Here is a 27,878-nt window from a genome sequence, read left to right on the forward strand (position 1 = left end):
AAGTTAATTTGAGATATATTTTATTTTGTTATTTAATTAGTCTAATTAATGTTTTTTTGCTTAATTACATTATGTGATAATAATTTAATGAACTGTATGAAAATCAGGAAACGAAACGCCACTTTCAATATGTCGGAAAATGGATTGATCTGTGTTTGTCAACATATTATTGATTTTTCTGTTTTACTGTATATAATGAAATGGTGCGAGTTTAAATAATTAATCAAACCTGCAAATTATCGGTCACCCAAGTAAAAGTTTCGTGTGTGAACTTAAAGAACTTTGAACAAAAACTTTTTGCGTATGTTTGAATTTTAATATTGATCACATTTTTGCATATTTCCGTGCATTATTTACGTAAATTAACTTTTGTAATGTATTTCCCAATTGGCAGCTAGATGAACTGTGTTAAAATATAGTTTAATCACCGCAGTAGCTTACGACAGTGTAAAAAATCGATAAAACCTGCAGTGTCTTGGTTGCTAAGCTGTATGTCACATTATGCAGTAAAAACAGATGTTTTATATGTAATTATGGAGAGAGGAAGAATTTAAGCTGTTAAACATGATGGAAAATATTTTATCTCAACGGGTAACGCCGCTGTTAAAATGTATAGTGTTGTTTTTGTTTATTTTCACTGCGAAAGTGCTAACTTCGCGGCCGCAAGAGTCATTGGACTCTAGGAATGGGATACATCATGCAAAACCCTTCCACTATGTGAGGACATTCACCAAATATCACCACAGAAGAACTATACAGTGGAACAATCTCCCAGATTTCTACTGGACAACTCAAGACCATCCCAAAGTCAGCAAAAGATCAGCAGATCCTAAAGAATACAACCCTTACTGGCTGGAAAGACATTTGAACAGAAAAAAATCTAGGTTCTTAGGTCCAGTGCAAGAAGGTAACAGAAAAAAAAGAAGTGTAGAAAACTCTTTTGTCAGTGAAGAGAGCGAGTCAAGTTACTACTGGCCAGATCCTCAGATTAAAAAAAGAAGTGCTATAATTCCAAATTCGAATGATTTTATTGGGGCTGGGAATTCTAATAACGTTGCAGATTCTAAAGACGTAGGATCTACGGAGAGTAAAGCAATTGGCACGAGTAAATCTGATGGTAACGTCAAAAATGGTCTTCCAGAGGCCAAAGTTAAGAATAAAAAGGTCGCCACAACTGGCATCCCGCCTATTTCTTGTTTGTACAAACTTCATCGAATAGCTGTGAGTGCTACGCCTTCATATGAAGATGAGGAGCAGGCACAAATGGTGGTTGAAAACTATAGCTATGGTTTGTATTTTACTTTGAGAGATTTATAAGAAAATGTACGTCTAGATAAAAAAATAATAATTTGATGTCATAATATTTCAGATATTGGTCCTATATCAGAGACAACGTTGCCTAACGGAGACACAGCTCAAGTCGAACAGTGTACGGACACAAAAGCAACTTGTTACGCGCTGTGGCATCGTCACACGGATGGAAACATCACTATATTGGGACAAGGTAACATAATATGTGATAGTTATTACATATTTTTCATAACTAAATAAATACAAAAGGATAAACAGTGCTTAGTTACTTAACTGCTGTATCTTCTTTTTACCCGACTGCGCCAGAAGAAGGGTTATTAAATTATTGTAATCAATGTATGACAGCCAGTGGCGGGGCAAGACCTAAATTTGATGTGGGCAAGACAGATTTCGCGAGGCCTTGTTCTGTGGCGACCTGAAGACGGATTTTATGAAATAATAAAAAAAAACGGGTCAATGGTCTATTCATTGACAGTTTCTGATTTCTTGATTCAGTGATTATTTTTAGAGGAATTTTGCGCCAAAGAATAATGTTTGTCACTTAAAACCGTGTTGTTGCTTAATTTTGTGTCTGATTATGGCTGAATTTGTTTGGAAGAAAAAAAATTTTAACTACATTGTTTATCTATCAATAATTTATATTTAATAGTATTTAAAAGTTGAATTTGACATGTGAGCAAAATTTTTGATGCGCGAGGCCCCTTGTTCCGCGAGGCCGTAGGCAGTGGCCCACGTCGCCTACGCCTTACGCCGCCACTGATGACAGCAGATTCCCCAATGTTGGTCCCAACACCACTGTCTGCATCTCACTGTAGATCTAGAAAATTGCTTGTCCAATGTTGGTGCCAATGCTCTTTTCTAGAACCACTTGTTCGACAAGATGGCGTTGGGGTCAACATTTGGAGCTGGCCTTAAGGCTCCTGCACACGACGCCGCCACCGCGCCGCCGCCGCGCCGCTACACTGTTCATACGCACCGAGTAAAACCGCCACCGCGCCATCAAAGCATAATTTTGCCCGAGGCGCGGCGGCGGCGCGGCAGCGGTGTTCACGCGGCGCGTATAAACAGTGCAAAGGCGCGGCGACGGCGCGGCGGCGGCGTCGTGTGCAGGAACGCTCAGGCTGTTTTGTGGTACTATTGGTATCCTCAAACCCAAAATCCCAATTACATTTCTCAACGATTCCATTTCAGGTTGCTGGCACTCGTCACAGCGGGACGGCCGGAACACATGTGACAAGTGCACGCCCATCGATCAGATGCCGGGCACCAAGTTCTGTTGCTGCACTAGAGAGTTCTGCAACGCTGACTTCTGTGAGTTTATGAGTGTATGACATAGCAGTACTACTCTTACGAATGCCGAAAAGTTAAAAGCTTTTTAGTAATATTTTCTTTAACCGAGAATAGAAATACGCATTAATTTGAGAAGCATTTTTATGTACCACAATGCAGAATGCTTTCACCATTTTATCTAATTTGTAATTAATTCTATCTCAAGTTTTGCGCAAATGAGCCAACAATGGCTACCGGATTTACAGGATTTGCGTTTACAGGATTTTTAACGCATTTAGTTAGTATGTACATTTATCATGTTACATGCGTAGAAACTGGTGTCCACTTGCGAAATGTCTGTGACAACATGTCACTGGTGACACCTGGTGGCGGCCACTCAATAGAAATCGAAACGATAGCTCTCACTGAATCAACCAAAAATTAAAACTTTGAACTGTACCATCAGTGGCTTTGGTTAGTGGCCCGTTTTCGCTACACCCTGTATGTATAGTATACAATATCTTTCTAAAATATTGTCCACAGTGTCCCTCAAAGAAGAATCAGTGACGATCAAAGCGGAGTCCACGATGGACGCTCCGCCACTCTCCGCTCGGTACTCCGCTTTAGCGGCACCAGTGTTACTGGTGCTTGCCGCTATACTGGTGAAGGCGCTGGTGCTGCGAAGGCTTTATTGCAATCGCACGCTGCCTCAAGACGACCAGCCGGATACCGAGAAAGGTCAGTAACCTTTATAATATAGCTCTATCCCTCTCGCACTATGTCTGTCTCTCGCTCGCACAATCTTCCGAGCGACAAAAGTTAGCCCGACGCTCAGCTGGTCAGTGAACTTTCGGCTATAGCTATGTCCCTCTCGCACTTCGGGTGTCTCTCGCTCGCACAATCTTCCGAGCGTCAAAAAGTTAGCCCGACGCTCAGCTGGTCACCGAGAAAGGTCAGTGACCTGATTTTATCCCTTTCGCACTACGGCTGTCTCCCGCTCGCACATTCTTTCAAGGGGTAATAATAGTGCTAAATCAGTTATTTTATTGAATAAATTAATAACATAAATATTATTATGTATTTTTACAGGTGAAGTGATGGGCAGTGGTCCGGACGCCTTGGCAACCGGTTTGCTGTGTGTTGACAACCTCACACTCATCGAACATATTGGTAAGTACACACTATCTGAGGGATACAGTAATAATTTTGCATGCCTAAAGGTGGAAGATGGAGATACCTACTTGAAAAATTGTAACACCTACTGATGTAAACCCATTTTCGCAAAATAAATGCTTTGATTTGATTTGATTTGATTTGATTTGAATTGATTTGATAGACAAGTTACAAAAGTGGCGTGAGGAGTTAGATGCAATCAATCCGAGCGTCATTATTGTAATGTGTGTGTGCTAATTCATTTAAAAATCATGGATATTTAGCGTGTACCGATAACACTCAAACATTAGCAGAGGAATGGTGGGGCGCGTCTTCGTGGATGATACGATCTATAGTAATTTTTCCCACCTCTCGTTGCCACCGCTGCAACTCCTGTGTAGCCAGGATCTACAGCTTGACCGCCAATAACCCAACCAGTGAAGGTCAAGTTTGCCCCGGGGGAAAGTTAAACTGTCACTGGACCCGCAACGAAATTAATCAGAAGAACGTAGGAGGAGTTCGAAGTTAAGGACCAGGGAGGCTACTCTGGAACGCTGTTTACGTAGTTTTGGGTCTGTCTGTCACCGTCGCTCATGCTGGCATCTCGCAATGCGTGAGAGGGATGGCAGGATTCGAAACTTCGGATCATGATTTTCGGAGTAGCCTCACTGTAGGTACATTACTCTAAACGAAAGAAGAGAAAAGAACTTTAGTTGTAAGGAATAGAGTTCATATTTATGTATTAATAATGATGATGTTTTCCAGGCCAAGGCAAGTTCGGATCTGTGTGGCGCGGAACCCTAGGTTCGACTCCCGTAGCGGTCAAACTGTACTCGAACGCGGGCGCGTGGCAGAAAGAGGCGGCGATATACGCGCTGCCGCACCTGTCTCACTCTAACTTGCTGTTGTATTACGGTAAGAATAACAAATTATGAAGTTTTCTATTGTTGTTTTGCAAGCTTTTTTTGTACCCCACTCACTGTCACTTTAAGTTGGGCAATTCTGCGGGCTATGTCGATTATTTTAGTTATCCCGGAGATCTCCTTATTTCTGACTAGCTTTCCGCCCGCGGCTTCGCCCGCGTGGAATTTTATCTGTCACAGAAAAACTTTATCGCGCGCGTCCCTGTTTCAAAAACCGGGATAAAAACTATCCTGTGTCCTTTCCCGGGACTCAAACTATGTCCCTACCAAATTTCATAAAAATCGGTTCAGTGGTTTAGGTGTGAAGGAGAGAAAGACAGTGTTACTTTCGCATTTATAATAAAGTATAGATGTATGACGGATTGTACAGCGCCTCTAGCGGAAACTTTCAAGAACTAAAATCTTCATAGACTGACGCACTCGATATCGAATACGTTTGATATAAACTCATACTAAGTCCCCAGATCGTAGGCCTAGGATGCGCGCCTCTCTATTGTGCCATCATATCGATATAACGCGATAAGCCCATACATTTGTCATCCAAAATCATTGATAAGATTTTACCACCACGTGCATCATATTCCAGCATGTCTCCGTTTCTCCATCAGTGACGTCATTTGGCTGAAACGAATGAAGAGTAAAAAGTGTTAAAACCTTTTGTTTTTTGCAGGCAGCGACACCCGAGCGACACTAACCGAAGGTGGCGGCCGAGAACATCTACTGGTCCTAGAGCTATGCTGGGGCACGTTGCGATCACGACTCGAGCGCGCGCCGATATCGTGGGCGGAGTTCGCGGCTATAGCGCACGGCGTCGCCGCAGCGCTGGCACATTTGCACACGCCCAGTAAGTAGATAGGGGGCTAGCCGGGTCCTAAGAGGGTCCTAAGCGAGGCTAGGTAGGTCCTAAGTGGGGTGGCTGGGTCTTAATGGGGCTATCCGGGTTTTAATCAGGGTTAGATTAGACGGAGTTCGCGGCTATAGCGCACAGCGTCGCTACTGGTCCTAGAGCTATGCTGGGGCACGTTACGATCACGACTCGAGCGCGCGCCGATATCGTGGGCGGAGTTCGCGGCTATAGCGCACGGCGTCGCCGCAGCGCTGGCACATTTGCACACGCCCAGTAAGTAGATAGGGGGCTAGCCGGGTCCTAAGAGGGTCCTAAGCGAGGCTAGGTAGGTCCTAAGTGGGGTGGCTGGGTCTTAATGGGGCTATCCGGGTTTTAATCAGGGTTAGATTAGACGGAGTTCGCGGCTATAGCGCACAGCGTCGCTACTGGTCCTAGAGCTATGCTGGGGCACGTTACGATCACGACTCGAGCGCGCGCCGATATCGTGGGCGGAGTTCGCGGCTATAGCGCACGGCGTCGCCGCAGCGCTGGCACATTTGCACACGCCCAGTAAGTAGATAGGGGGCTAGCCGGGTCCTAAGAGGGTCCTAAGCGAGGCTAGGTAGGTCCTAAGTGGGGTGGCTGGGTCTTAATGGGGCTATCCGGGTTTTAATCAGGGTTAGATTAGACGGAGTTCGCGGCTATAGCGCACAGCGTCGCTACTGGTCCTAGAGCTATGCTGGGGCACGTTACGATCACGACTCGAGCGCGCGCCGATATCGTGGGCGGAGTTCGCGGCTATAGCGCACGGCGTCGCCGCAGCGCTGGCACATTTGCACACGCCCAGTAAGTAGATAGGGGGCTAGCCGGGTCCTAAGAGGGTCCTAAGCGAGGCTAGGTAGGTCCTAAGTGGGGTGGCTGGGTCTTAATGGGGCTATCCGGGTTTTAATCAGGGTTAGATTAGACGGAGTTCGCGGCTATAGCGCACAGCGTCGCTACTGGTCCTAGAGCTATGCTGGGGCACGTTACGATCACGACTCGAGCGCGCGCCGATATCGTGGGCGGAGTTCGCGGCTATAGCGCACGGCGTCGCCGCAGCGCTGGCACATTTGCACACGCCCAGTAAGTAGATAGGGGGCTAGCCGGGTCCTAAGAGGGTCCTAAGCGAGGCTAGGTAGGTCCTAAGTGGGGTGGCTGGGTCTTAATGGGGCTATCCGGGTTTTAATCAGGGTTAGATTAGACGGAGTTCGCGGCTATAGCGCACAGCGTCGCTACTGGTCCTAGAGCTATGCTGGGGCACGTTACGATCACGACTCGAGCGCGCGCCGATATCGTGGGCGGAGTTCGCGGCTATAGCGCACGGCGTCGCCGCAGCGCTGGCACATTTGCACACGCCCAGTAAGTAGATAGGGGGCTAGCCGGGTCCTAAGAGGGTCCTAAGCGAGGCTAGGTAGGTCCTAAGTGGGGTGGCTGGGTCTTAATGGGGCTATCCGGGTTTTAATCAGGGTTAGATTAGACGGAGTTCGCGGCTATAGCGCACAGCGTCGCTACTGGTCCTAGAGCTATGCTGGGGCACGTTACGATCACGACTCGAGCGCGCGCCGATATCGTGGGCGGAGTTCGCGGCTATAGCGCACGGCGTCGCCGCAGCGCTGGCACATTTGCACACGCCCAGTAAGTAGATAGGGGGCTAGCCGGGTCCTAAGAGGGTCCTAAGCGAGGCTAGGTAGGTCCTAAGTGGGGTGGCTGGGTCTTAATGGGGCTATCCGGGTTTTAATCAGGGTTAGATTAGACGGAGTTCGCGGCTATAGCGCACAGCGTCGCTACTGGTCCTAGAGCTATGCTGGGGCACGTTACGATCACGACTCGAGCGCGCGCCGATATCGTGGGCGGAGTTCGCGGCTATAGCGCACGGCGTCGCCGCAGCGCTGGCACATTTGCACACGCCCAGTAAGTAGATAGGGGGCTAGCCGGGTCCTAAGAGGGTCCTAAGCGAGGCTAGGTAGGTCCTAAGTGGGGTGGCTGGGTCTTAATGGGGCTATCCGGGTTTTAATCAGGGTTAGATTAGACGGAGTTCGCGGCTATAGCGCACAGCGTCGCTACTGGTCCTAGAGCTATGCTGGGGCACGTTACGATCACGACTCGAGCGCGCGCCGATATCGTGGGCGGAGTTCGCGGCTATAGCGCACGGCGTCGCCGCAGCGCTGGCACATTTGCACACGCCCAGTAAGTAGATAGGGGGCTAGCCGGGTCCTAAGAGGGTCCTAAGCGAGGCTAGGTAGGTCCTAAGTGGGGTGGCTGGGTCTTAATGGGGCTATCCGGGTTTTAATCAGGGTTAGATTAGACGGAGTTCGCGGCTATAGCGCACAGCGTCGCTACTGGTCCTAGAGCTATGCTGGGGCACGTTACGATCACGACTCGAGCGCGCGCCGATATCGTGGGCGGAGTTCGCGGCTATAGCGCACGGCGTCGCCGCAGCGCTGGCACATTTGCACACGCCCAGTAAGTAGATAGGGGGCTAGCCGGGTCCTAAGAGGGTCCTAAGCGAGGCTAGGTAGGTCCTAAGTGGGGTGGCTGGGTCTTAATGGGGCTATCCGGGTTTTAATCAGGGTTAGATTAGACGGAGTTCGCGGCTATAGCGCACAGCGTCGCTACTGGTCCTAGAGCTATGCTGGGGCACGTTACGATCACGACTCGAGCGCGCGCCGATATCGTGGGCGGAGTTCGCGGCTATAGCGCACGGCGTCGCCGCAGCGCTGGCACATTTGCACACGCCCAGTAAGTAGATAGGGGGCTAGCCGGGTCCTAAGAGGGTCCTTAGCGAGGCTAGGTAGGTCCTAAGTGGGGTGGCTGGGTCTTAATGGGGCTATCCGGGTTTTAATCAGGGTTAGATTAGACGGAGTTCGCGGCTATAGCGCACAGCGTCGCTACTGGTCCTAGAGCTATGCTGGGGCACGTTACGATCACGACTCGAGCGCGCGCCGATATCGTGGGCGGAGTTCGCGGCTATAGCGCACGGCGTCGCCGCAGCGCTGGCACATTTGCACACACCTAGTAAGTATAGCGGGGTTAGTAGGGTCCTAAGAGGGGTAATCGAGTTCTAAGCGGGGCAGCCGGGTCCTAAGTAAGGCTAGCGGGGTGCTAAGCGGGGTTAGCTGGGACCTAAGTGGGGCTAGTCGAGTCCTAGCGGGGTTAGCGGGTCCTTAGCAGAGCTAGAGGGGTCTTAAGTGGGGTTGTCGGGTCCTAAGCGGGGCTAGCCGGGTCCTAAGTGGGGCTAGAGCGGCCCTGAGAACATCTACTGGTCCTAGAGCTATGCTGGGGCACGTTGCGAGCACGACTCGACCGCGCGCCGATATCGTGGGCGGAGTTCGCGGCTATAGCGCACGGCGTCGCCGCAGCGCTGGCACATTTGCATACGCCCTGTAAGTATCTAGTGGAGTTAGGTGGTCCCAAATGATGTCCTAAGTGGGGTATCCGGGCCTTAAGTGGGGCTAGCTGGGTTCTAAGCGGGTTTTCCGGGTCCTAAGCGGGGTTTCCGGATCTTAAGTGGTGCTAGACGGGTCCTAGCTTAGCTAGCTGGGTCCTAAGTGGGGCTAGAGCGGCCCTGAGAACATCTACTGGTCCTAGAGCTATGCTGGGGCACGTTACGAGCACGACTCGAGCGCGCTCCGATATCGTGGGCGGAGTTCGCGGCTATAGCGCACGGCGTCGCCGCCGCGCTGGCACATTTGCACACGCCCAGTAAGTATTTAGGGTCCTAAGAGGGGCTTGCTGGGTCATAAGTAGGGCTAGCTGGGTCCTAATGGGGCTATCCGGGTTTTAAGCAGGGTTAGACGGGGCCTAAGCGGGGTGAGCCGGGTCCTAAGTGGGGCTAGCTGGGTGCTAAGCGGGGCTAGCCGGGCCCTAAATGGGGTTAGCCGGGTTCTAAGACTCCAAATCGGGGCTAGCTGGGTCCTGAGAGGGGCCTGGGAACATCTACTGGTCCTAGAGCTATGCTGGGGCACGTTGCGAGCACGTCTCGAGCGCGCGCCGATATCGTGGGCGGAGTTCGCGGCTATAGCGCACGGCGTCGCCGCAGCGCTGGCACACTTACACACGCCTAGTAAGTATAGCAGAGCTAGCAGGGGCTGTAGAGGGTTGACTGGGTCCTAATGGGGCTATCCGGGTTTTAAGCAGGGTTAGATGGGACCTAAGCGGGGTGAGCCGGGTCCTAAGTGGGGCTAGCCGGGTCCTAAGCGGTACTAGCCGGGTCCTAAGTGGGGTTGCCGGGTCCTAGCTAAGCTATCTGGGTCCTAAGCGGGGCTAGAGCGGCCCTGAGAACACCTACTGGTCCTTGAGCTCTGCTGGGGCACGTTGCGAGCACGACTCGAGCGCGCACCGATATCGTGGGCGGAGTTCGCGGCTATAGTGCACGGCGTCGCCGCAGCGCTAGCACATTTGCATACGCCCAGTAAGTATAACGGAGCTAGCAGGGGCTGTAGAGGGGTTGGCTGGGTCCTAATGGGGCTGGCTGGGTCCTAATGGGGCTAGCTGGGTCATAAGTAGGGCTAGCTGGGTCCTAAGTAGGGCTAACCGGGTCCTATGTAGGGCTAACCGGGTCTTAAGCAGGACTAGATGGATCCTATGTAGAGTAACCGCCCCGGGCCTTAAACGAGGCTAGCGAGGTTAGGTGGGTCCTAAGCGTGGTTGGCTGGGTCCTAAGTGGGGCTAACTGGGTCCTAAGCGGAGCTAGCCGGGTCCTAAGCGGGGTTAGCCGGCTCCTAAGACTCCAAAGCGGGCCTAACTCGGCCTTAAGAGGGGCCTGGAAACATCTACTGGTCCTAGAGCTATGCTGGGGCACGCTACGAGCATGACTCGAGCGCGCTCCGATATCGTGGGCGGAGTTCGCGGCTATAGCGCACGGCGTCGCCGCAGCGCTGGCACATTTGCACACACCTAGTAAGTATTTAGGGTCCTAAGAGGGGCTTGCTGGGTCATAAGTAGGGCTAACTGGGTCCTAAGTAGGGCTAGCTGGGTCCTAATGGGGCTAGCCGGGTTTTAAGCAGGGTTAGACGGGGCCTAAGCGGGGTGAGCCGGGTCCTAAGTGGGGCTAGTCGAATCCTAAGTGGGGCTAGGCGGGTCCTAAGACTTCTAAGCGGGGCTAGCTGGGTCTTAAGTGGGCCCTGGGAGCATCTACTGGTCCTAGAGCTATGCTGGGGCACGTTGCGAGCACGACTCGAGCGCGCGCCGATATCGTGGGCGGAGTTCGCGGCTATAGCGCACGGCGTCGCCGCAGCGCTGGCACATTTGCATACGCCCAGTAAGTATAGCGGAGCTAGCAGGGGCTGTAGAGGGGTTGGCTGGGTCCTAATGGGGCTAGCTGGGTCCTAAGTAGGGCTAGCTGGGTCCTAAGTGGGGTAGCCGGGTCCTAAGTGGGTATATACGGGTCCTAAGCGGGGCTAGCTGGGTCCTAAGTGGGATTAGCCGGGTCCTATGACTCCTAAGTGGGGTCTTGAGAGGGGCCTGGGAGCATCTACTGGTCCTAGAGCTATGCTGGGGCACGCTACGAGCACGACTCGAGCGCGCTCCGATATCGTGGGCGGAGTTCGCGGCTATAGCGCACGGCGTCGCCGCAGCGCTGGCACATTTGCATACGCCCAGTAAGTATCTAGTGGAGTAAGGTGGTCCTAAATGATGTCCTAAGTGGGGTATCCGGGCCTTAAGTGGGGCTAGCTGGGTCCTAAGCGGGGTAACCGGGTCTTAAGCGGAGCTAGCGGGCTTAGTTTTGGGTCCTAAGCGGGGTTAGTCGGGTCCGAAGCGTGGTAGGCTAGGTCCTAAATTGGGCTAGTTGGGTTCTAAGTGGGGCCAGCTGGGTGCTAAGTTGGGCTAGCCAGGTCCTAAGCAGGGCTAGATGGGTCCTAAGCGGGGCTAGAGCGGTCCTGAGAACATCTACTGGTCCTAGAGCTATGCTGGGGCACGTTGCGAGCACGACTCGAGCGCGCGCCGATATCGTGGGCGGAGTTCGCGGCTATAGCGCACGGCGTCGCCGCAGCGCTGGCACATTTGCATACGCCCAGTAAGTATCTAGTGGAGTAAGGTGGTCCTAAGTGAGGTATCAGGGCCTTAAGTGGGGCTAGCTGGGTTCTAAGCGAGGTTTCCGGGTCCTAAGCGGGGTTTCCGGGTCCTAAGCGGGGCTAGCCGGGTCCTAAGCGGGGTTAGCCGGGTCCTAAGCGGGGCTAGCTGGGTTCTAAGTGGGGTAGCCGGGTCCTAAGCGGGGCTAGCTGGGTCCTAAGACGTCTAAGCGGGGCTAGTCGAGTCCTAAGAAAGAAAGAAAGAAAATACATTTATTTGGCACACTAGAAGCTAAGCGGGGCTAGCTGGGTCCTGAGAGGGGCTCGAGAACATCTACTGGTCCTAGAGCTCTGCTGGCGCACGTTACGATCACGACTCGAGTGCGCGTCGATATCGTAGGCGGAGTTCGCGGCTATAGCGCACGGCGTCGCCGCAGCGCTGGCACATTTGCACACGCCCAGTAAGTATCTAGTGGAGTTAGGTGGTCCTAAATGATGTCCTAAGTGGGGTATCCGGGCCTTAAGTGGGGCTAGCTGGGTTCTAAGCGGGGTTTCCGGGTCCTAAGCGGGATTTCCGGGTCCTAAGCGGGGCTAGCCGTGTCCTAAGCGGGGTTAGCCGGATCCTAATCAGGGCTAGATTGGTCCTAAGCGGGGCTAGCTGGGTCCTGAGAAGGGCCTGAGAACATCTACTGGTCCTAGAGCTGTGCTGGGGCACGTTGCGAGCACGACTCGAGCGCGCGCCGATATCGTGGGCGGAGTTCGCGGCTATAGCGCACGGCGTCGCCGCAGCGCTGGCACATTTGCATACGCCCAGTAAGTATAGCGGGGTTAGTAGGGTCCTAAGAGGGGTAATCGAGTTCTAAGCGGGGCAGCCGGGTCCTAAGTAAGGCTAGCGGGGTGCTAAGCGGGGTTAGCTGGGACCTAAGTGGGGCTAGTCGAGTCCTAGCGGGGTTAGCGGGTCCTTAGCAGAGCTAGAGGGGTCTTAAGTGGGGTTGTCGGGTCCTAAGCGGGGGTAGCCGGGTCCTAAGTGGGGTTAACTGGGTCCTAAGTTAGCTAGCGGGGTCCTAAGCGGGGTTAGCCGGGTCCTAAGACTCCTAAGCGGGGCTAGCTGGGTCCTGAGAGGGGCTCGAGAACATCTACTGGTCTTAGAGCTCTGCTGGAGTACGTTACGATCACGACTCGAGCGCGCACCGATATCGTGGGCGGAGTTCGCGGCTATAGCGCACGGCGTCGCCGCAGCGCTGGCACATTTGCATACGCCCAGTAAGTGTCTAGGGTCCTAAAAGGGGCTTGCTTGGTCATAAGTAGGGCTAGCCGTGTCCTAAGTAGGGCTAACTGGGTCCTAATGGGGCTATCCGGGTTTTAAGCAGGGTTAGATGGGGCCTAAGCGGGGTGAGCCGGGTCCTAAGTGGGGCTAGCCGGGTCCTAAGCGGTGCTAGCCGGGTCCTAAGTGGGGTTGCCGGGTCCTATGGGGGTATCCGGGTCCTAAGCGGGGTTAACCTGATCTTAAGAAGAGTTTCCGAGTCCTAAGCGTGGCCTGGGATCATCTACTGATCCTAGAGCTCTGCTGGGGCACGTTGCGAGCACGACTCGAGCGCGCGCCGATATCGTGGGCGGAGTTCGCGGCTATAGCACGTTCGCAGGTATAGAGAAATCATAAAATTACTAACTAACATTTAATACTAATTCACATTCACACACACTAAAAACCTATTCTACATACACTGATATTCATAAGAACACTAGCGCACTTATACTATGTAATAAGAACTTAAGTCCCGCATTTTCATGTTTATTTCCATTTAACGTAAAATGTAACCATCGATGTTGAGTTTACAATTGTTAAGATTCTTTTTTCATATAGGTTTTAGTTTAAGTTTATTGTAAACTTGTTTGTGGTTCATACAATAAATTTAAAAAAAAAAAAAATAGCGCACGGCGTCGCCGCAGCGCTGGCACATTTGCATACGCCCAGTAAGTGTCTAGCGGGGTCAGAAGGTCCTAACGGGGTTGGAGTGGGACTATCCGGGTCGTGATGGGCCCATGGTGCTAGTCGGGTCCTAAGCGGGGCTAGATGGATCCTAAGTGGAGTAGCCGTGTCCTAAGTGGGTCTAACTGGGTCCTAAGTTGGGCTAGCCAGGTCCTAAGTGGGGCTAGCCAAATCCTAAGTGGGGCTAAGTGTAGCGGGGCTAACCGGGTCCTAAGCGGGGCTAGCCGGGTCCTAATGGGATTGGTCGGGTCCTCAGTTGGGCTAGCTGGGTTTTAATGTAGCATGTCTTAAGCGGGGTTATCCGGGTCCAAAGCGGGGCTAGCCGTGATCCAATTCGTTACTCGTCCTCTTATATCGTTTGTAACTAATAAATACAGTAATTAAAATATAATAAATCTTTGGACAATTTCACACAGCGCCAGCTAGCCCCAAAGTAAGCAACTTAATGCTTGTGTTATGGGTGCTAGCTTAACGGATATACTAGTTATATACTTTTTTTTTTTTTTTTTTAATACATACCTACATATTATACATAGTAACACCCAGACCCGTCACAGAAATTAAAATTCATCATTTCAATTTCTGCCCGGCCGGGAATCGAACCCGGGACCTCTCGGCATAGTAGTCCGCTCTGAACCACTACACCAAACGGCCGACAATAAAATACTATTTTGTTACAGCGGCCAGCAAGCCGTGCGTGGTGCATCGCGACGTGAACAGCAACAACGTTCTGATTTCCAGCGACGGGCAGCCGCGTTTGGCTGACTTGGGGTTAGCTCAGATATTGCACCCGAGGAGAGAGACGCCTAGCAGGATCACTGAGGTGAGGAACTATCATCAGCAGGTTTCTTGATGACGTGAGACTCCAAAGAGAGAGACCCCTAGCAGAATTACTGAAGTGAGACACAGAAGGGCGAAAGCCCGGTCTGAGAGCACGTAGAATTTTGTCCAATGACCCCAAGGTACCCATCCTTATCGCTCGCGCGTAATTATATTGCTGTCGCGACTGTGCGACGGGCGCCCGCAGTGAGTGTGCGAGCGCGACAGCAACATAATTACGCGCGAGCGATAAGGATGGGTAGCTTGGGGTCGTTGGACAAATTTCTACGTGCTCACAGACCTGACTATAGTAATTATGTTTTTAGGAAGAAGGTAAGAAGGATAGAACGCTGAAAAGCTCCCTTTTTTAAGGAACTGTAGGGCTAGTCATGTGCTTATATAGCTAGACCAAGAATGGTCTGGTGCCCCCCAGGATATTGGGCTACTGATTTGAAGATGATAGTTGATAGTGCTAATTCATGAGCTAAGATACTAATCGCACCGCAAGACACTAATCCACTGCTGAACATAGGCCTCCCCCAACGCTTTCCATGTTAATCGATCGGTAGCGGCCTGCGTCCAGCGTCTTTATGATGTCATCGGTCCACCTTGTGGGTGTGCGTGTGTTCCCATTTGAATTATATCAATTACCATCGAAGCACTATCGATTATGGGGCCTTTTTTTGCAATCGATGTTTCTTTCTTTTCTTACTTATAGAGTATGATGATTGTTGAAGAGGAACTCATTCGTGTATATTGAAGTTTTAAGTTTATACTGGCCCTCGAAGACCCTATTATCGCAGTTCAACCTTCTTTTGACGCTGAAATATCATTTTAATTGATATTAGTATCACATTTTTGAATTTTTTTTTTCTTTCCTTCTTTATTAGGCTGGCACGCTCCGCTACTTAGCGCCCGAAGCATTAGAAGGAGCGTTAGACCTAAGCGGCGCCTGCGCAGCGCTATGCGCAGTACATGTCTTCGCATTGGGCCTGGTGCTATGGGAAGCTCTGTGTCTTACTTAGGAGTTGCTGTAGTTTTCTAACTATCTGGGCGTTTATGTATTGAAGTTCTACGTTTATACTGGCCCTCGAAGACCCTACTATCGCAGATCAACCTACTTTTGACGCTGAAATATCCATTTAAACTTTTGCGTTCCATTTCAACTAGTATAGTAAGACACACATACAGTCTGCTTGTGACCACGGCTGCAGCATCGCAGCCGAAACGTCAAGCCGTGAGTACATAATGTAACTCATTAATAAACGTCGCGTGAAGACCCGTGTCTTACTATTATAATAAATTTTATTGATATTAGTGTCACATTTTTGAAATATATTTTTCTTTCTTTCTTCAATCAGGCTGGAACGCTCCGCTACTTAGCTCCCGAAGCCCTAGAGGGTGCGTTGGACCTAAGCGGCGCCCGCGCAGCGCTGTGCGCAGTAGACGTGTTCGCATTGGGCCTGGTGCTGTGGGAGGCTCTGTGGCTTACTTAGGAGTTGCTGTAGTTTTCAATCTGGGCATTGAAGTTCTAAGTTTCTGGATCCATATTAAACCTCCCGATGGGGGGGGAAATTTTACATCGCAGATCTTTTGAACTACCGATTTGCTATCGATATGTATGCGGCTAAAGCCTGGTCCGTGAGCACGTAGAATCCCGTCCAATGACCCCAAGCTTCCCATCCCTATCGCTCGCGCGTAATTATGTTGCTGTCGCGACTGTGCGACTTGCGCCCGCAGTGAGTGTGCGAGCGCGACAGAAACATAATTACGCGCGAGCGATAGGGATGGGTAGCTTGGGGTCATTGGACGGGATTCTACGTGCTCACGGACCAGGCTTTACACATATTTGGTTTTATTTTAGTATTTATTTCTTTTTTCTTCAATCAGGCTGGAACGCTCCGCTACTTAGCGCCCGAAGCATTAGAAGGAGCGTTGGACCTAAGCGGCGCCCGAGCAGCGCTATGCGCTGTAGATGTCTTTGCACTGGGCCTGGTGCTGTGGGAGGCTCTGTGGCTTACTTACGAGTTGCTGTAGTTTTCTATCTGGGCGTTGAAGTTCTAAGTTTCTGGATCCATATAAAACCTCCCGATGGGGGGGAAATTTTACATTGCAGATCTTTTGAACTACCGATTCGCTATCGATATGTATGCGGCTAAAGCCTGGTCCGTGAGCACGTAGAATCCCGTCCAATGACCCCAAGCTACCCATCCCTATCGCTCGCGCGTAATTATGTTGCTGTCGCGACTGTGCGACTTGCGCCCGCAGTGAGTGTGCGAGTGCGACGGAATCATAATTACGCGCGAGCGATAGGGATGGGTAGCTTGGGGTCATTGGACGGGATTCTACGTGCTCACGGACCAGGCTTTACACATATTTGTATTTATTTCTTTTTTCTTCAATCAGGCTGGAACGCTCCGCTACTTAGCGCCCGAAGCCCTAGAAGGGGCGTTGGACCTAAGCGGCGCCCGAGCAGCGCTATGCGCTGTAGATGTCTTTGCATTGGGCCTGGTGCTGTGGGAGGCTCTGTGGCGCTGCCGCGGCGCGCACCCCGGCCTGCCGCCGCCCTACGCGCCGCCCTACCGGCACCACGGCCTGCCGCCGCGACCTACTCTACAACATATGCAGGTACTTAGTACCCCGGCCTCCCTTAGTACCTCAACCTCCCCTAGTAACCCAACCTCCCCTAATACCCCAACCTCCCCTAGTACCCCGACCTCCCCTAGTACCCTAACCTCCCCTAGTGCCCCGACCTCCCCTAATACCCCAACCTCCCCTAGTACCCGACCTCCCCTCGCCCTCTAGTACCCCAGTCTCCCCTAGTACCCCGACCTCCCCTAGTACCCCAACCTCCCCTAGTACCCCAGCCTCCCCTCGCCCTTTATTACCCCGGTCTCCCCTCGCACCTAGTACCCCGACCTCCCCTCGCCCATAGTACCCCAACCTCCCCTCGCCCATAGTACCCCGACTTCCCTTCGTCCCCTAGTAAGTACCCCGACCTGTCCGAAGCCCTAGAAGGAGCGCTAGACCTAAGCGTCTCCCGCGCAGCGCTATGCGCAGCACTATGCGCTGTAGACGTGTTCGCGCTGGGCCTGGTGCTGTGGGAGGCTCTGTGGCGCTGCCGCGGCGCGCACCCCGGCCTGCCGCCGCCCTACGCGCCGCCCTACCGGCACCACGGCCTGCCGCCGCGACCCACGCTGCAGCATATGCAGGTAATATCAATAGCCCGGTCTCCCCTCGTACTCCGGTCTCCCCTAGTACCCCAACCTCCCCTCGCCCCTAATACCCCAACCTCCCCTCGCCCCCTACTACCCCAACCTCCCCTAGTACCCCAACCTCCCCTCGCCTCTAGTACCCCGACCTCCCCTAGTTCCCCAACCTCCCCTCGCCCATAGTACCCCAACCTCCAACCTCCCCTCGCCCATAGTACCCCAACCTCCCCTCGCCCCCTATTACCCCAACATCCCCAATTATACTGGTCTCCCCTAGTATCCCGACCTCCCCTAGTACCCCGGCCTCCCCTCGCCCCCTAGTAAGTACCCCAACCTCTCCTAGTACCCCGACTTCCCCTAGTAGCTCAACTTCCCCTATTACCCCAGTCTCCCTTCGTCCCTCTAGTAAGTACCCCGACCTTTCCAAAGCCCTAGAAGGACCACTAGACCTAAGCGGCTCCCGCGCAGCGCTATGCGCAGTACTGTGCGCGGTAGACGTGTTCGCGCTGGGCTGGTGCTGTGGGCGGCTCTGTGGCGCTGCCGCGGCGCGCACCCCGGCCTGCCGCCGCCCTACGCGCCGCCCTACCGGCACCACGGCCTGCCGCCGCGGCCCACGCTGCAGCACATGCAGGTACTCTAGTATCTTGACTTCGCCTAGTGCTCCAGTCTCCCCTAGTACCCCAAGCTAACTTCGTCCCCTAGTACCCCAACCTCCTGTAGTACCCCGATCTCCCCTAGTAACCCGACCTCCCCTAGTACCCCGACTTCCCCTAGTACCACGACCTCCCCTAATACCCCGGCCTCCCCTTGTCCCTAATACCCCAACCTCCCCTCGCCCATAGTACCCCGATCACCCCTAGGACCCCAACCTCCCCTCGCTCCTAGTACCCCGGTCTCCCCTCGCCCCTAGTACCCCGACCTCCCCTAGTACCCCGACCTCCCCCCGCCCCCTAGTAAGTACCCCGGCCTCCCCTCGCCCCCTAGTAAGTATTACCCCCTAGTAACTCCAACCTGTCCTAGTACTCCGATCTCCCCTAGTACCCCGGCCTGCCGCCGCGGCCCACTCTGCAGCATATGCAGGTATAGTCAGTAGCCCGGCCTCCCCTAGTACCTTAACCTCCCCTAGTACCCTGACCTCCCCTCGTTCCCTAGTACCCCAACCTCCCCTAATACTCCAACCACCCCTAATACCCCGGCCTCCCCTTTCCCCTAGTACCCCGGCCTCCCCTAGTACCCCAATCTCCTCTCATTCCCTAGTACCCCGACCTCCCCTCGCTCCTAGTAAGTACCCCAACCTCCTTTCGCCCCCTAGTAAGTACCCCGACCATTCCGAAGCCCTAGAAGGAGCGCTAGACCTAAGCGGCGCCCGCGCAGCGCTGTGCGCAGTGCTATGCGCAGTAGACGTGTTCGCATTGGGCCTGGTGCTGTGGGAGGCCCTCGCCCCTAGTACCCCGGTCTCCCCTAGTAACCCGAACTCCCCTCGCCCTCGAATAACGAGTTTCAGATTCAGATAGATATCAGATTTTGCAACCCAACAGTTTAGTGCGAAAAATTGCCTTAACCCTTCATTTGGCAAGACACAAATTGTTTGATTTTTTCAATAAAATCTATTTAGACCTAATTGTTACTATCAAATTAAGTTAAGAAAAATAGTAAAAAAAATATTTGGTTGGAATTTTCGCGAAAAACGATTGTTGCTTATTTACCACATTGCCAAATAGGGGTACTTAAATAAAACATTGAGATATATTATAGAATTAATTTTTTTATATGAAAATCTTAAAAAAACCAATCGTATTTCACATTTTATGCATTAAACTTTTTTTTGGCCATTTTCGCAAAGTCGATTAATGACCTTTTTCTTCAACATTTGATAGATGACGTATGTCATCATACTTCACGATCAATATGCCGAGCCAAGGTTGGCTTTTTATTTTCTCTTTAGCTTCTGAAACTGGTATGTTACCGTTATCTGCTATAGTTGTTGACTTCAACGCAAGAAAAATGTGTTTATCATTTAAATTAGTTCAGCGGCGGTATAAGTGAGAAGACAAACAACACAGAGACAGACAGCAAATTCTTCCTCTCTCCTAAAATGCTGTGCCCGACAGGGTCCGTAATTGCATCAAAAGTAATTACTATACCATCTCTATAACATTATTCATGTAATACATGATTGATTTATTGTGTATTGACACTCTTTTGTATTAACAAAAAGCTAAACCTATTTTGTTAGATGTTTGGCACTGTTGCTTCTAGGCAACATCGAGGTTCGGAAGCATGTCATGTATTAGAAAACACAATTTCTACGCCAAATATTGCTTTATATGATTAGTTTGATTTATTATGAATTAAATTTAGATAAAACAAAAATAATTAGAGATGATAAAATAGTACAAAATCATAAAACTTCCGTCTTTGTTATTCTCATTGCGCGTCATCTTGGCGTCTGACAGAAATATGGATATGAAATCACTCAAAACTCAGTCGACGACCGATTTACTAGTGTTTTGCTGAACTAAGCTTTGTAACAAAATCGAATGATTTGCACAAAACTTATTATTTGGTGCTGTAGAAATATTCAAAGTGGTTGTTGCTTAAAAGCATCACTGCCAAATGAAGGGTTAAAAACCCCGAAGCCATTTGAAAATACCTATCCAACGATACCCCACACGATGGGGTAGAAGATGAAATAATAGCCTTTTTAAAAAAATAAAACCGACTTCAAATGCGAGAACACAAAAAAAAACTAAAAATTAAAAATATTGCGTATAAAAAAGTTCATCCCCAATTTTCCACCCTTGGGGGTGAAATATTTTCTTCAAATTCGCATGAAACCACCCTTTTGATAATACCTATTCAACAAAAAAATAATCGTTCAAATTGGTTTATAATCGGCGGAGCTATTGCGTATAAAAAAGTTCATCCCCAATTTTCCACCCTTGGGGGTTGTTTTTTTTATGATTAAATTTAAATGGGACCACCCTTGAGGTATTACCTATACGCCGAAAAAAGATTTGTTCAAATCGGTTCATAATTGACGGAGTTATCGCGTAACAAACATAGAAAAAAAAAAAAAAACATACGGGTCGAATTGAGAACCTCCTCCTTTTTTTGAAGTCGGTTGAAAAAAATCATCCACTTTACATGTAGGGGAGCTACCCTAAAAAAAATTTTTTTTTTCAAAATTTTATTTTACCGTTTTGTCGGCGTGATTAATATACATACCTCCACAAAATCACAGCTCTCTAATGCCAATAGTTTCCAAGCAAAACCTCGGACAGACAGACATATCGAAACTATAAGGGGTCCTTGGCAGGACTAAAACGGAAACCTAAAAAGAAAAAACAGCCTTGCATTTCTAACAAAACTGAACCCAATATTCTTGTCAACAGACGCTAGTATCCCGTAACAAGGCGCGCCCGCCTCTACCAAAAGGCCCGGTACCCGAAGCAAGAGCTCTGAAGATCGCCAACGATACGTGCGACGAATGCTGGGACCACGACGCCGAGGCCAGGTGAGTATTTGTCAATTTTGAGCCGTATTGCAACGAGATAAGGTTTTTATTATTTTTTTATCTACAACGAGGAAGCTCTTGGCCTGTATCTCACCTGATGGTAAGTGACGATCAGGCCGAAGGTGGAAGCGAGCTTCACCCGGAATCTTCAACCACGGAGGAACTGGCTATCTTACCTCTAACTGCCGGAACACAACAATGCTGTTAACATTGTTGTTATAGCGACAGACTTAGGTAAGATGGTGGTAGCTAGCCAGCCGGACTTAGAACAAGCCCTACCACCAACCAAACTGGACAGAAAAATCTGCCCACACTTGGAATCGAATCGGGGACCTCTGCGTCTGAAGCAGGTAGTCTTACCACTAGACCACAGAGGCGGTTTGAAGGTGGTGGCGTTTTAAGGTGTTACCAGTCGAGTTATGGTTCGGGAACGTGGCCTCTCACTATAGGCCTTATACAGAAGCTCAAAGCACAGCGTGCTATGGAGAGGGCTATGCTCGGTGTTTCTTTACGAGATCGAATCAGAAATGAGGAGATCCGTAAACGAACTAAAGTCGCTGACATAGCCCGACGGATTAGCAAGCTGAAGTGGCAATGGGCAGGGCACATAGTATGCAGAACTGACGGCCGATGGGGCAGCAAGGTTCTGGAGTGGAGGCCGCGTACCGGAAAACGCAGCGTGAGACGTCTACCCACAAGGTGGACCGACGACCTGATAAAGGTAGCAGGAAGGCGTTAGATGCAGGCCGCTACCAACGTGCGATGTGGAAGTCATTGGGGGAGGCCTATGTTCAGCAGTGGATGTCCTGTGGCGAAATGATTATAACATAAATAAGGATAGATTTTTTTCCAAATTTTTGCTAGCTAAGCAAAAATCTTGGTCTGCAAAGGCAAACCGTATAATAGTCCGTTCGCCGAGCACGTAGAATTTCGTCCAATGACCCCAAGCTACCCATCCTTATCGCTCGCGTGTAATTATATTGCTGTCGCGACTGTGCGACGGGCGCCCGCAGTGAGCGTGCGAGCGCGACAGCAACAATTAGTACATTTTCAACTACAAAATAACAATTTGCGTACAGATTAACAGCGGTATGCGTGGAGGAGCGAATGGCTGAACTGAAACAGATGCTACAAGCTCCGGGGCCCGTCATACACGACAACAATCTACACCCGCACCCACCAGGTAAGAAATAAAATTAGATAAAGTACTACCATATAGGTATTCGTTTTAAAATTGTTTTAATTTCTGTTCATAACTTTGTCCCCCTTATTAATAAAAAGTTACACCTAGGATGAACCTTTGATTAAAATGACATTTCCATTTTTCCATACTAAATGACAATTTAAGCCAAAGTTCAACTAGGGTGTAACTATTATTGATTATGTTTATCACAAAAACTTATTCTAAGTTAGCGCCATCTATTGACAGAATTGATTGAGATTTATCTGACTCAGTAACTTTATCATTACTCATAACAATAAATACTTTTGACTATTTCAAACAAATATACTCTGGTTAGATTGTCGGGAAAAGCGCTTTATAGCGATAAGACCGCCTAAACTGTGCCGTCTTTTTTGTATTTCTTTCCTTTTTGTGTTACATCAAAAGTTATCTATCTAGATGCATAGACAGCTCAGTATCATTTATTCGGCTTTATATGTTACAAAAATTGCCAGTTTCCATATACGCTGACTACACAAATCTCGTATATTTCTTGCAGACACGGCCGCGCCACCAGAACCAGACAAGAATTCCAACTGCACAACCTCCCAGACTTGTGACGTCACCACCCCCCTCCTCTACCCCCCTCCCCACGTAGGAAGAAACGCGTGTCTCGCGCGCAACACGCACACTAACACCAACTCACTCACACTCATACACAAGAGCCTTAAAGACATACCCAACACAGAACCCAAACCGCCGCCGCAAGAAGAACAAGTGCTATCCGTGGCTAGACCCACTCAAAATTCCACTAGAATGCTTCTAGAAAACTCTGACAGACTCAACGAAATCCGATCCTACCAAAGACCGCTGGAATACGTCCCCAATGACGTCAGTTCTCATGAAGAAAAGGCGCCCAAACAAACAAACTTACTCCAAGAAGTGAAGGTGGAAAAGCCAAAATGGGGCATCAGAAGATTCTTCGATAGGCTGAACAAAAAAATGGATACAGAAGTCAAATTGGTCCCCGAAAGTTCCAATACGAAAACTACCATAATTGAAAAGCAAAACAACTATGATCGACCTACAAACCTCGTTCTAAATCAAGACAGAATCTACAGCTTAGAAGGACCCTGTACGCTGTCACCTCCTAACAGAACATTATCTCCCAATATGATGATAGAATCGGATCTGAATCGAGAAAACAACGTGTTTGGATTCAAAGAATTACCAAGCGAAAACGACCCCAAAAACCAGAATCAGATATTCGCGGTTATAGTCCCCAAAGCGAAACCATTAGATGTCGAAATGCGAAAGAGAGGCAGCACGGAAAGTATTAATAAATTTAGGACTTCGATGTCTTCTCAGAGCATTTTCAAGTCCGGTCATTCTGAATCCGAAGATTCCACCGTCAAAAAAAGGTTGAGCTGCGATAATAGGATCATTACTTCCAGCGGCAGGTCATCCAGGGCCAGTATAAACTTGGAACTTCAATACATAAACGCCCAGACAGAAAACTACAGCAACGACAGTCCATTCGATTTAAATTCGGACTGCTCAAGCAGCGAGGACGAACACCTAATGCTGCTCTCCGAAAACGGCGTCTCAAAAATAACAATGCAAGCGATACCGAAAAGCGACATCGAAAAGAAGAAGTTCCAAAACGATGTACTAAAAGAAGCGAGTCAAGTTACCGACTTTGGTTTTAATAAATTCCACAATAAGTACACTAATTTCGACAACGAATTCAGCGATCCGAATGACAAAGAGAACAGTGTTAATGGCTATAGTGGCGACAATCCCGTATACTTGGCTGCTTTGAATGGGGAAATAGATACTTCTGAATTGAAGTTCATTGAGGGGGAAAGAGAGCCTAAATCGCCGAAGCCATCTTTGAAAAACTTGACCATTAAGAGGCAGCATTCTTTGGAGCAGGTTTCGGAGATATTTTCGTCGTCTGGGGATTTGAATCTGCAGAATCCCGCGGGTAGGGTAAAAACTCCGGGAGATTTACCAGTGGCGGTGAGGCGTGCAAGGAGAGATAGGGCATTACAGAAAGGTAGGGCTAGCGAGTGTAATAGATTGAGCTTGTATGACGATAGAATGATGTTTGGCAATAGTCTTTAAAGTGACGTGTGTTGGTTGCTTAGTCAGTGACTGATGTATGTGAGGGAAGGTAGACATTTACATAATAATATGAAGTGACAGCATACAAAAGACAATGCCGGAAATTGGCGTCTTTTTTTTTTCGCGCGGCCATCGACCAAACCATGTTTTTTGGTTACAAAATAGTGTAATAAACCAAACTTACTATGACATGTATACCTCTAAACTCAGTCTTAACTGAATTACGAGCATTAGAAGTTTGATGTTTTACATACTAAGAATTGCTTTTTGCGCGCAAGTTTTATAAGAAATTGCAACAAAATAGTGAAGTCTTTTTTATTGCGCTGATTCTGCTCCATACTGATGACTGGAGCCTATGATTGATGTTATTGTTTGTTTACACATACAATGTCACTATTTTGTTGCAATTTCTTACAAAGCTTGTACGCAGAAAGCAAATCTAGTATGTAAAATCATCAAACTTCTAATGCTCGTAACTCAGTTCAGACTGAGTTGAGAGGTATACATGTCATAGTAAGTTTGGTTTATTACACTATTTTGTAATCAAAAAATAAGGTTTGGTCGATGGCCGCGCGAAAAAAAAAGACGCCACCTTCCATACAAAATCTGGCATTGCCATTTGAAGTCTCGCTGACGTTAGACGTCTCAAAAACACCCTCCCGTGCCGCTTCCATACCTCAGGCACTGACTGAATTAAGCTACTATTACAGTTTTTAGAGATTTCACATACTTTCTAAAACGGGAAAAAATCGTGAAAATCTCTCAAAAACTACACGTCTTTAGAAGGGGTATAGGAAAGAATTAATTTGGTATTAATTTTATTGTAATAACTAAAATGATATTGGAAGTACCTTTATTTTTAATGGGACTACATTTGTTTACGCAACTTTTTATTACATCACATAAATAGCTCTTATTTCTTAATGGATAAGAGCGTCTATCTACAAATTAGTTTACCAAATCATATGGCATAAATATTGTCAAGATTAATAATTGATTTGAACCTTAATACAAGGAAATAAGGTCAAGAATATAGTGGGAACTATATTCCCACTGCCTTATTAAAGGTTTAATAGGGTTGTGCAAATAAATGTGTCCCAAAATATCGATAAAATTCGAAATAATTCCGTTGATATTCCTTTATCGATCGAGTGGCATCTTTGCATTTATGCGTAGTCTAGCTTTACGGTATTATAAGATTAATCGATAATCGATATAATTAACTCACGGTTTCTCGAACTGCGATCGAGTTGATTGAAAAGGCAGCTCAATAACTTGTAGTCCAACGGTGAAGGTGTCGGACTGGCCGAATCAAGATCCAAGGAACGGTGGTTCGAACCCCGCCGCTGGACAATTGTGTTGAACCCACTCGTAAGCATATTTAGCTTAGTCCCGTTAACCTACTCGTACGTAAAGTATTCTTTTTTATGAAACCTTATTCTGACTCACAGGAGTTTATTTCACTTTGTTCACCTGGGTGAAAAAAGTGGAATTTTTAGTGTCCTCTCACTTGGGAATCATTTCACCCAGGTGAATTGATTCGACTAAAGCAGTCGCCTTTTTTTTTAATCCACAACGAGGAAGCTCTTGGCCTGTATCTCACCTGATGGTAAGTGATGATCAGGCCCTACCACCAACCAAACCGAACAGAAAAATCTGCCCCCACTGGGAATCGAACCCGGGACCTCTGCGTCTGAAGCAGCTGTGGTCTTACCACTAGACCACAGAGGCTTTGTTCATCAAGGAATTTATTCACCCAGGTTTTCGCATGTTCATCAGGGTCAAAGGCGACCGCTTTAGTCGACATAATTCACCTGGATAATGAAGTTGGGTGAAATGGTTCCGAGGTGAAATAAGGACACTAAGGCTAAGAACTCACGGCGCGCTTTTCACCCGCGCCCGCGGCGGTTGTGGATTTGCGGTTTTATTTCAAAACTTACGACGCGGTTATTCTAAGAACTCACGGCGCAATTTAAAATCACGCTGCGTGCTAAGTCACTGGTACAAAACGGGCGGCTTTTGCGCGGTTTTCGCTCGGGCGAAAACCGCCGAGCGGGACCCGATTATAACCGCGCCCGCTGCGGGCGAAAACCGCGTCGTGAGTTCTGGAATTAGTTTTTACATAAGTATCTGCATTCTACAGAAGCTGCGGGCCCGCAACCGCCGCGGGCGCGGGTGAAAATCGCGCCGTGAGTTCTTAGCCTCTCTTGACTAAGCAAACATCCTCATTCTTATTATCATTTTTAGTCTCCACTGCAGGAGAACAATCTCCAATTTACCAGAGACAAATGGAGAATTCTCAAAATACAATTTTATAAGAAATAAAATCAATCAATACGATCGCAGTTCAAAAAACAAAGTTAACTAAGACATTGCAAGTACGTATACAAAGGTTACCTCACGACTTTATTGTAAGAAACTTAATTCTTAAATGTATTTTGAATTCGCTTTTTCGCACATTACATAACGCCGGGTGGGTTTTGAAATTTAACGATACAATCTTGACTAGAAAGAGATTTTTAGTCGAAGACCAAAGAATCGATCACACGTTTACTCGTATAAAGAAAAAATCGATCAAATCGAATACACTTTTCTTTTGTTTGATTAATTTCATTGCGTATCGGTTCAACTTTCCCCCTAGACAAACTTGGCCTTCATTGGTTGGTTTTTATTGGCGGTCAAGCTGTAGATCCTGGCTACACAGGAGTTGCAGCGTGGGAACTAAAGATGGGAATAATCGCGTTACAAGTTTATACATCGTTTCAGTCTACTGTGATAATCAATTCAGCTCTAAATTTTCTGCTGAACTGAAATGGTATTTTAATCATTCCCATTAAAAAAACTTTTGATTCACAAGAATACTAGAGAAACGTGACATGTGTAACCAGGACTGTGTTTTTAAATATCAAAACTTTCATTCGGTATTTTTTATTAAAAAATACTGCTCATTTTGCACTATTTTATCTAATTGAACCCATTCTTTATGTAATTGTGAATATTCCCAATTCCATTTTATAACCAGTGCCTCACATTCCTAAAAATGTTGCATTTTAAAATATTTGATAGAATTTAATGGTCGACATTAGAAATATCCGGCAAATTGATATTTTTAATTATACAAAACAAGAGTTGGCAGCTATAGAAAATTAAAGGCCTTATGGAATTTAATTCGCCCTAAATACACACAATGGGTGCGTTTGGCAGAAAATAGAAATTGTAATCGCTTACAAGAAAAATGGCAATCGCTATGGCAACTGCCGAAAACTTTCGGCTGTTTTTGGTGAGGATAAGTTTGCTAGTGATGTTTATTGTTTTTGTAGGTGATGGTTTTGGGTATTTAAAGGGAAAAGACTGCAGCATTATGTAAAATACTGAAGCGGACTAATTATGTATGTGTCTCCTTGAACATTTGACATTGGCAGAATCACTGCGGCAATAAATCCGCGGGACAGTCCAAAAAAAAACAAGTTTGCTAACTTCAAATCAATAGTGACGTGTTTCATTCATTTTTTGGCAGTGC

General features: G+C 48.5%; 1 protein-coding gene across 1 annotated transcript; it reads left to right on the forward strand.

Moving 5' to 3' along the window:
* Positions 1–144: 144 nt before the first annotated feature.
* LOC135084798 (uncharacterized) lies at positions 145–25,913 on the forward strand. The gene is made up of 27 exons (XM_063979536.1): positions 145–1,288; positions 1,370–1,504; positions 2,503–2,622; positions 3,124–3,318; positions 3,670–3,750; positions 4,498–4,647; positions 5,326–5,499; positions 5,938–6,051; positions 6,490–6,603; positions 7,042–7,155; positions 7,594–7,707; positions 8,146–8,259; positions 9,109–9,222; positions 9,470–9,583; positions 10,667–10,780; positions 10,980–11,120; positions 11,423–11,536; positions 12,231–12,344; positions 12,681–12,794; positions 14,202–14,344; positions 16,231–16,335; positions 16,747–16,968; positions 17,301–17,569; positions 17,982–18,183; positions 20,948–21,069; positions 22,149–22,252; positions 22,791–25,913. The coding sequence occupies exons 1-27, from the start codon at positions 565–567 to the stop codon at positions 24,356–24,358; spliced, it is 5,709 nt and encodes a 1,902-aa protein (XP_063835606.1). The 5' UTR covers positions 145–564; the 3' UTR covers positions 24,359–25,913.
* The last annotated feature ends 1,965 nt before the right edge of the window (positions 25,914–27,878 follow it).

This window comes from Ostrinia nubilalis, chromosome 27 (assembly GCF_963855985.1).
Source record: "Ostrinia nubilalis chromosome 27, ilOstNubi1.1, whole genome shotgun sequence".
Taxonomy (NCBI): Eukaryota; Metazoa; Arthropoda; class Insecta; order Lepidoptera; family Crambidae; genus Ostrinia; species Ostrinia nubilalis.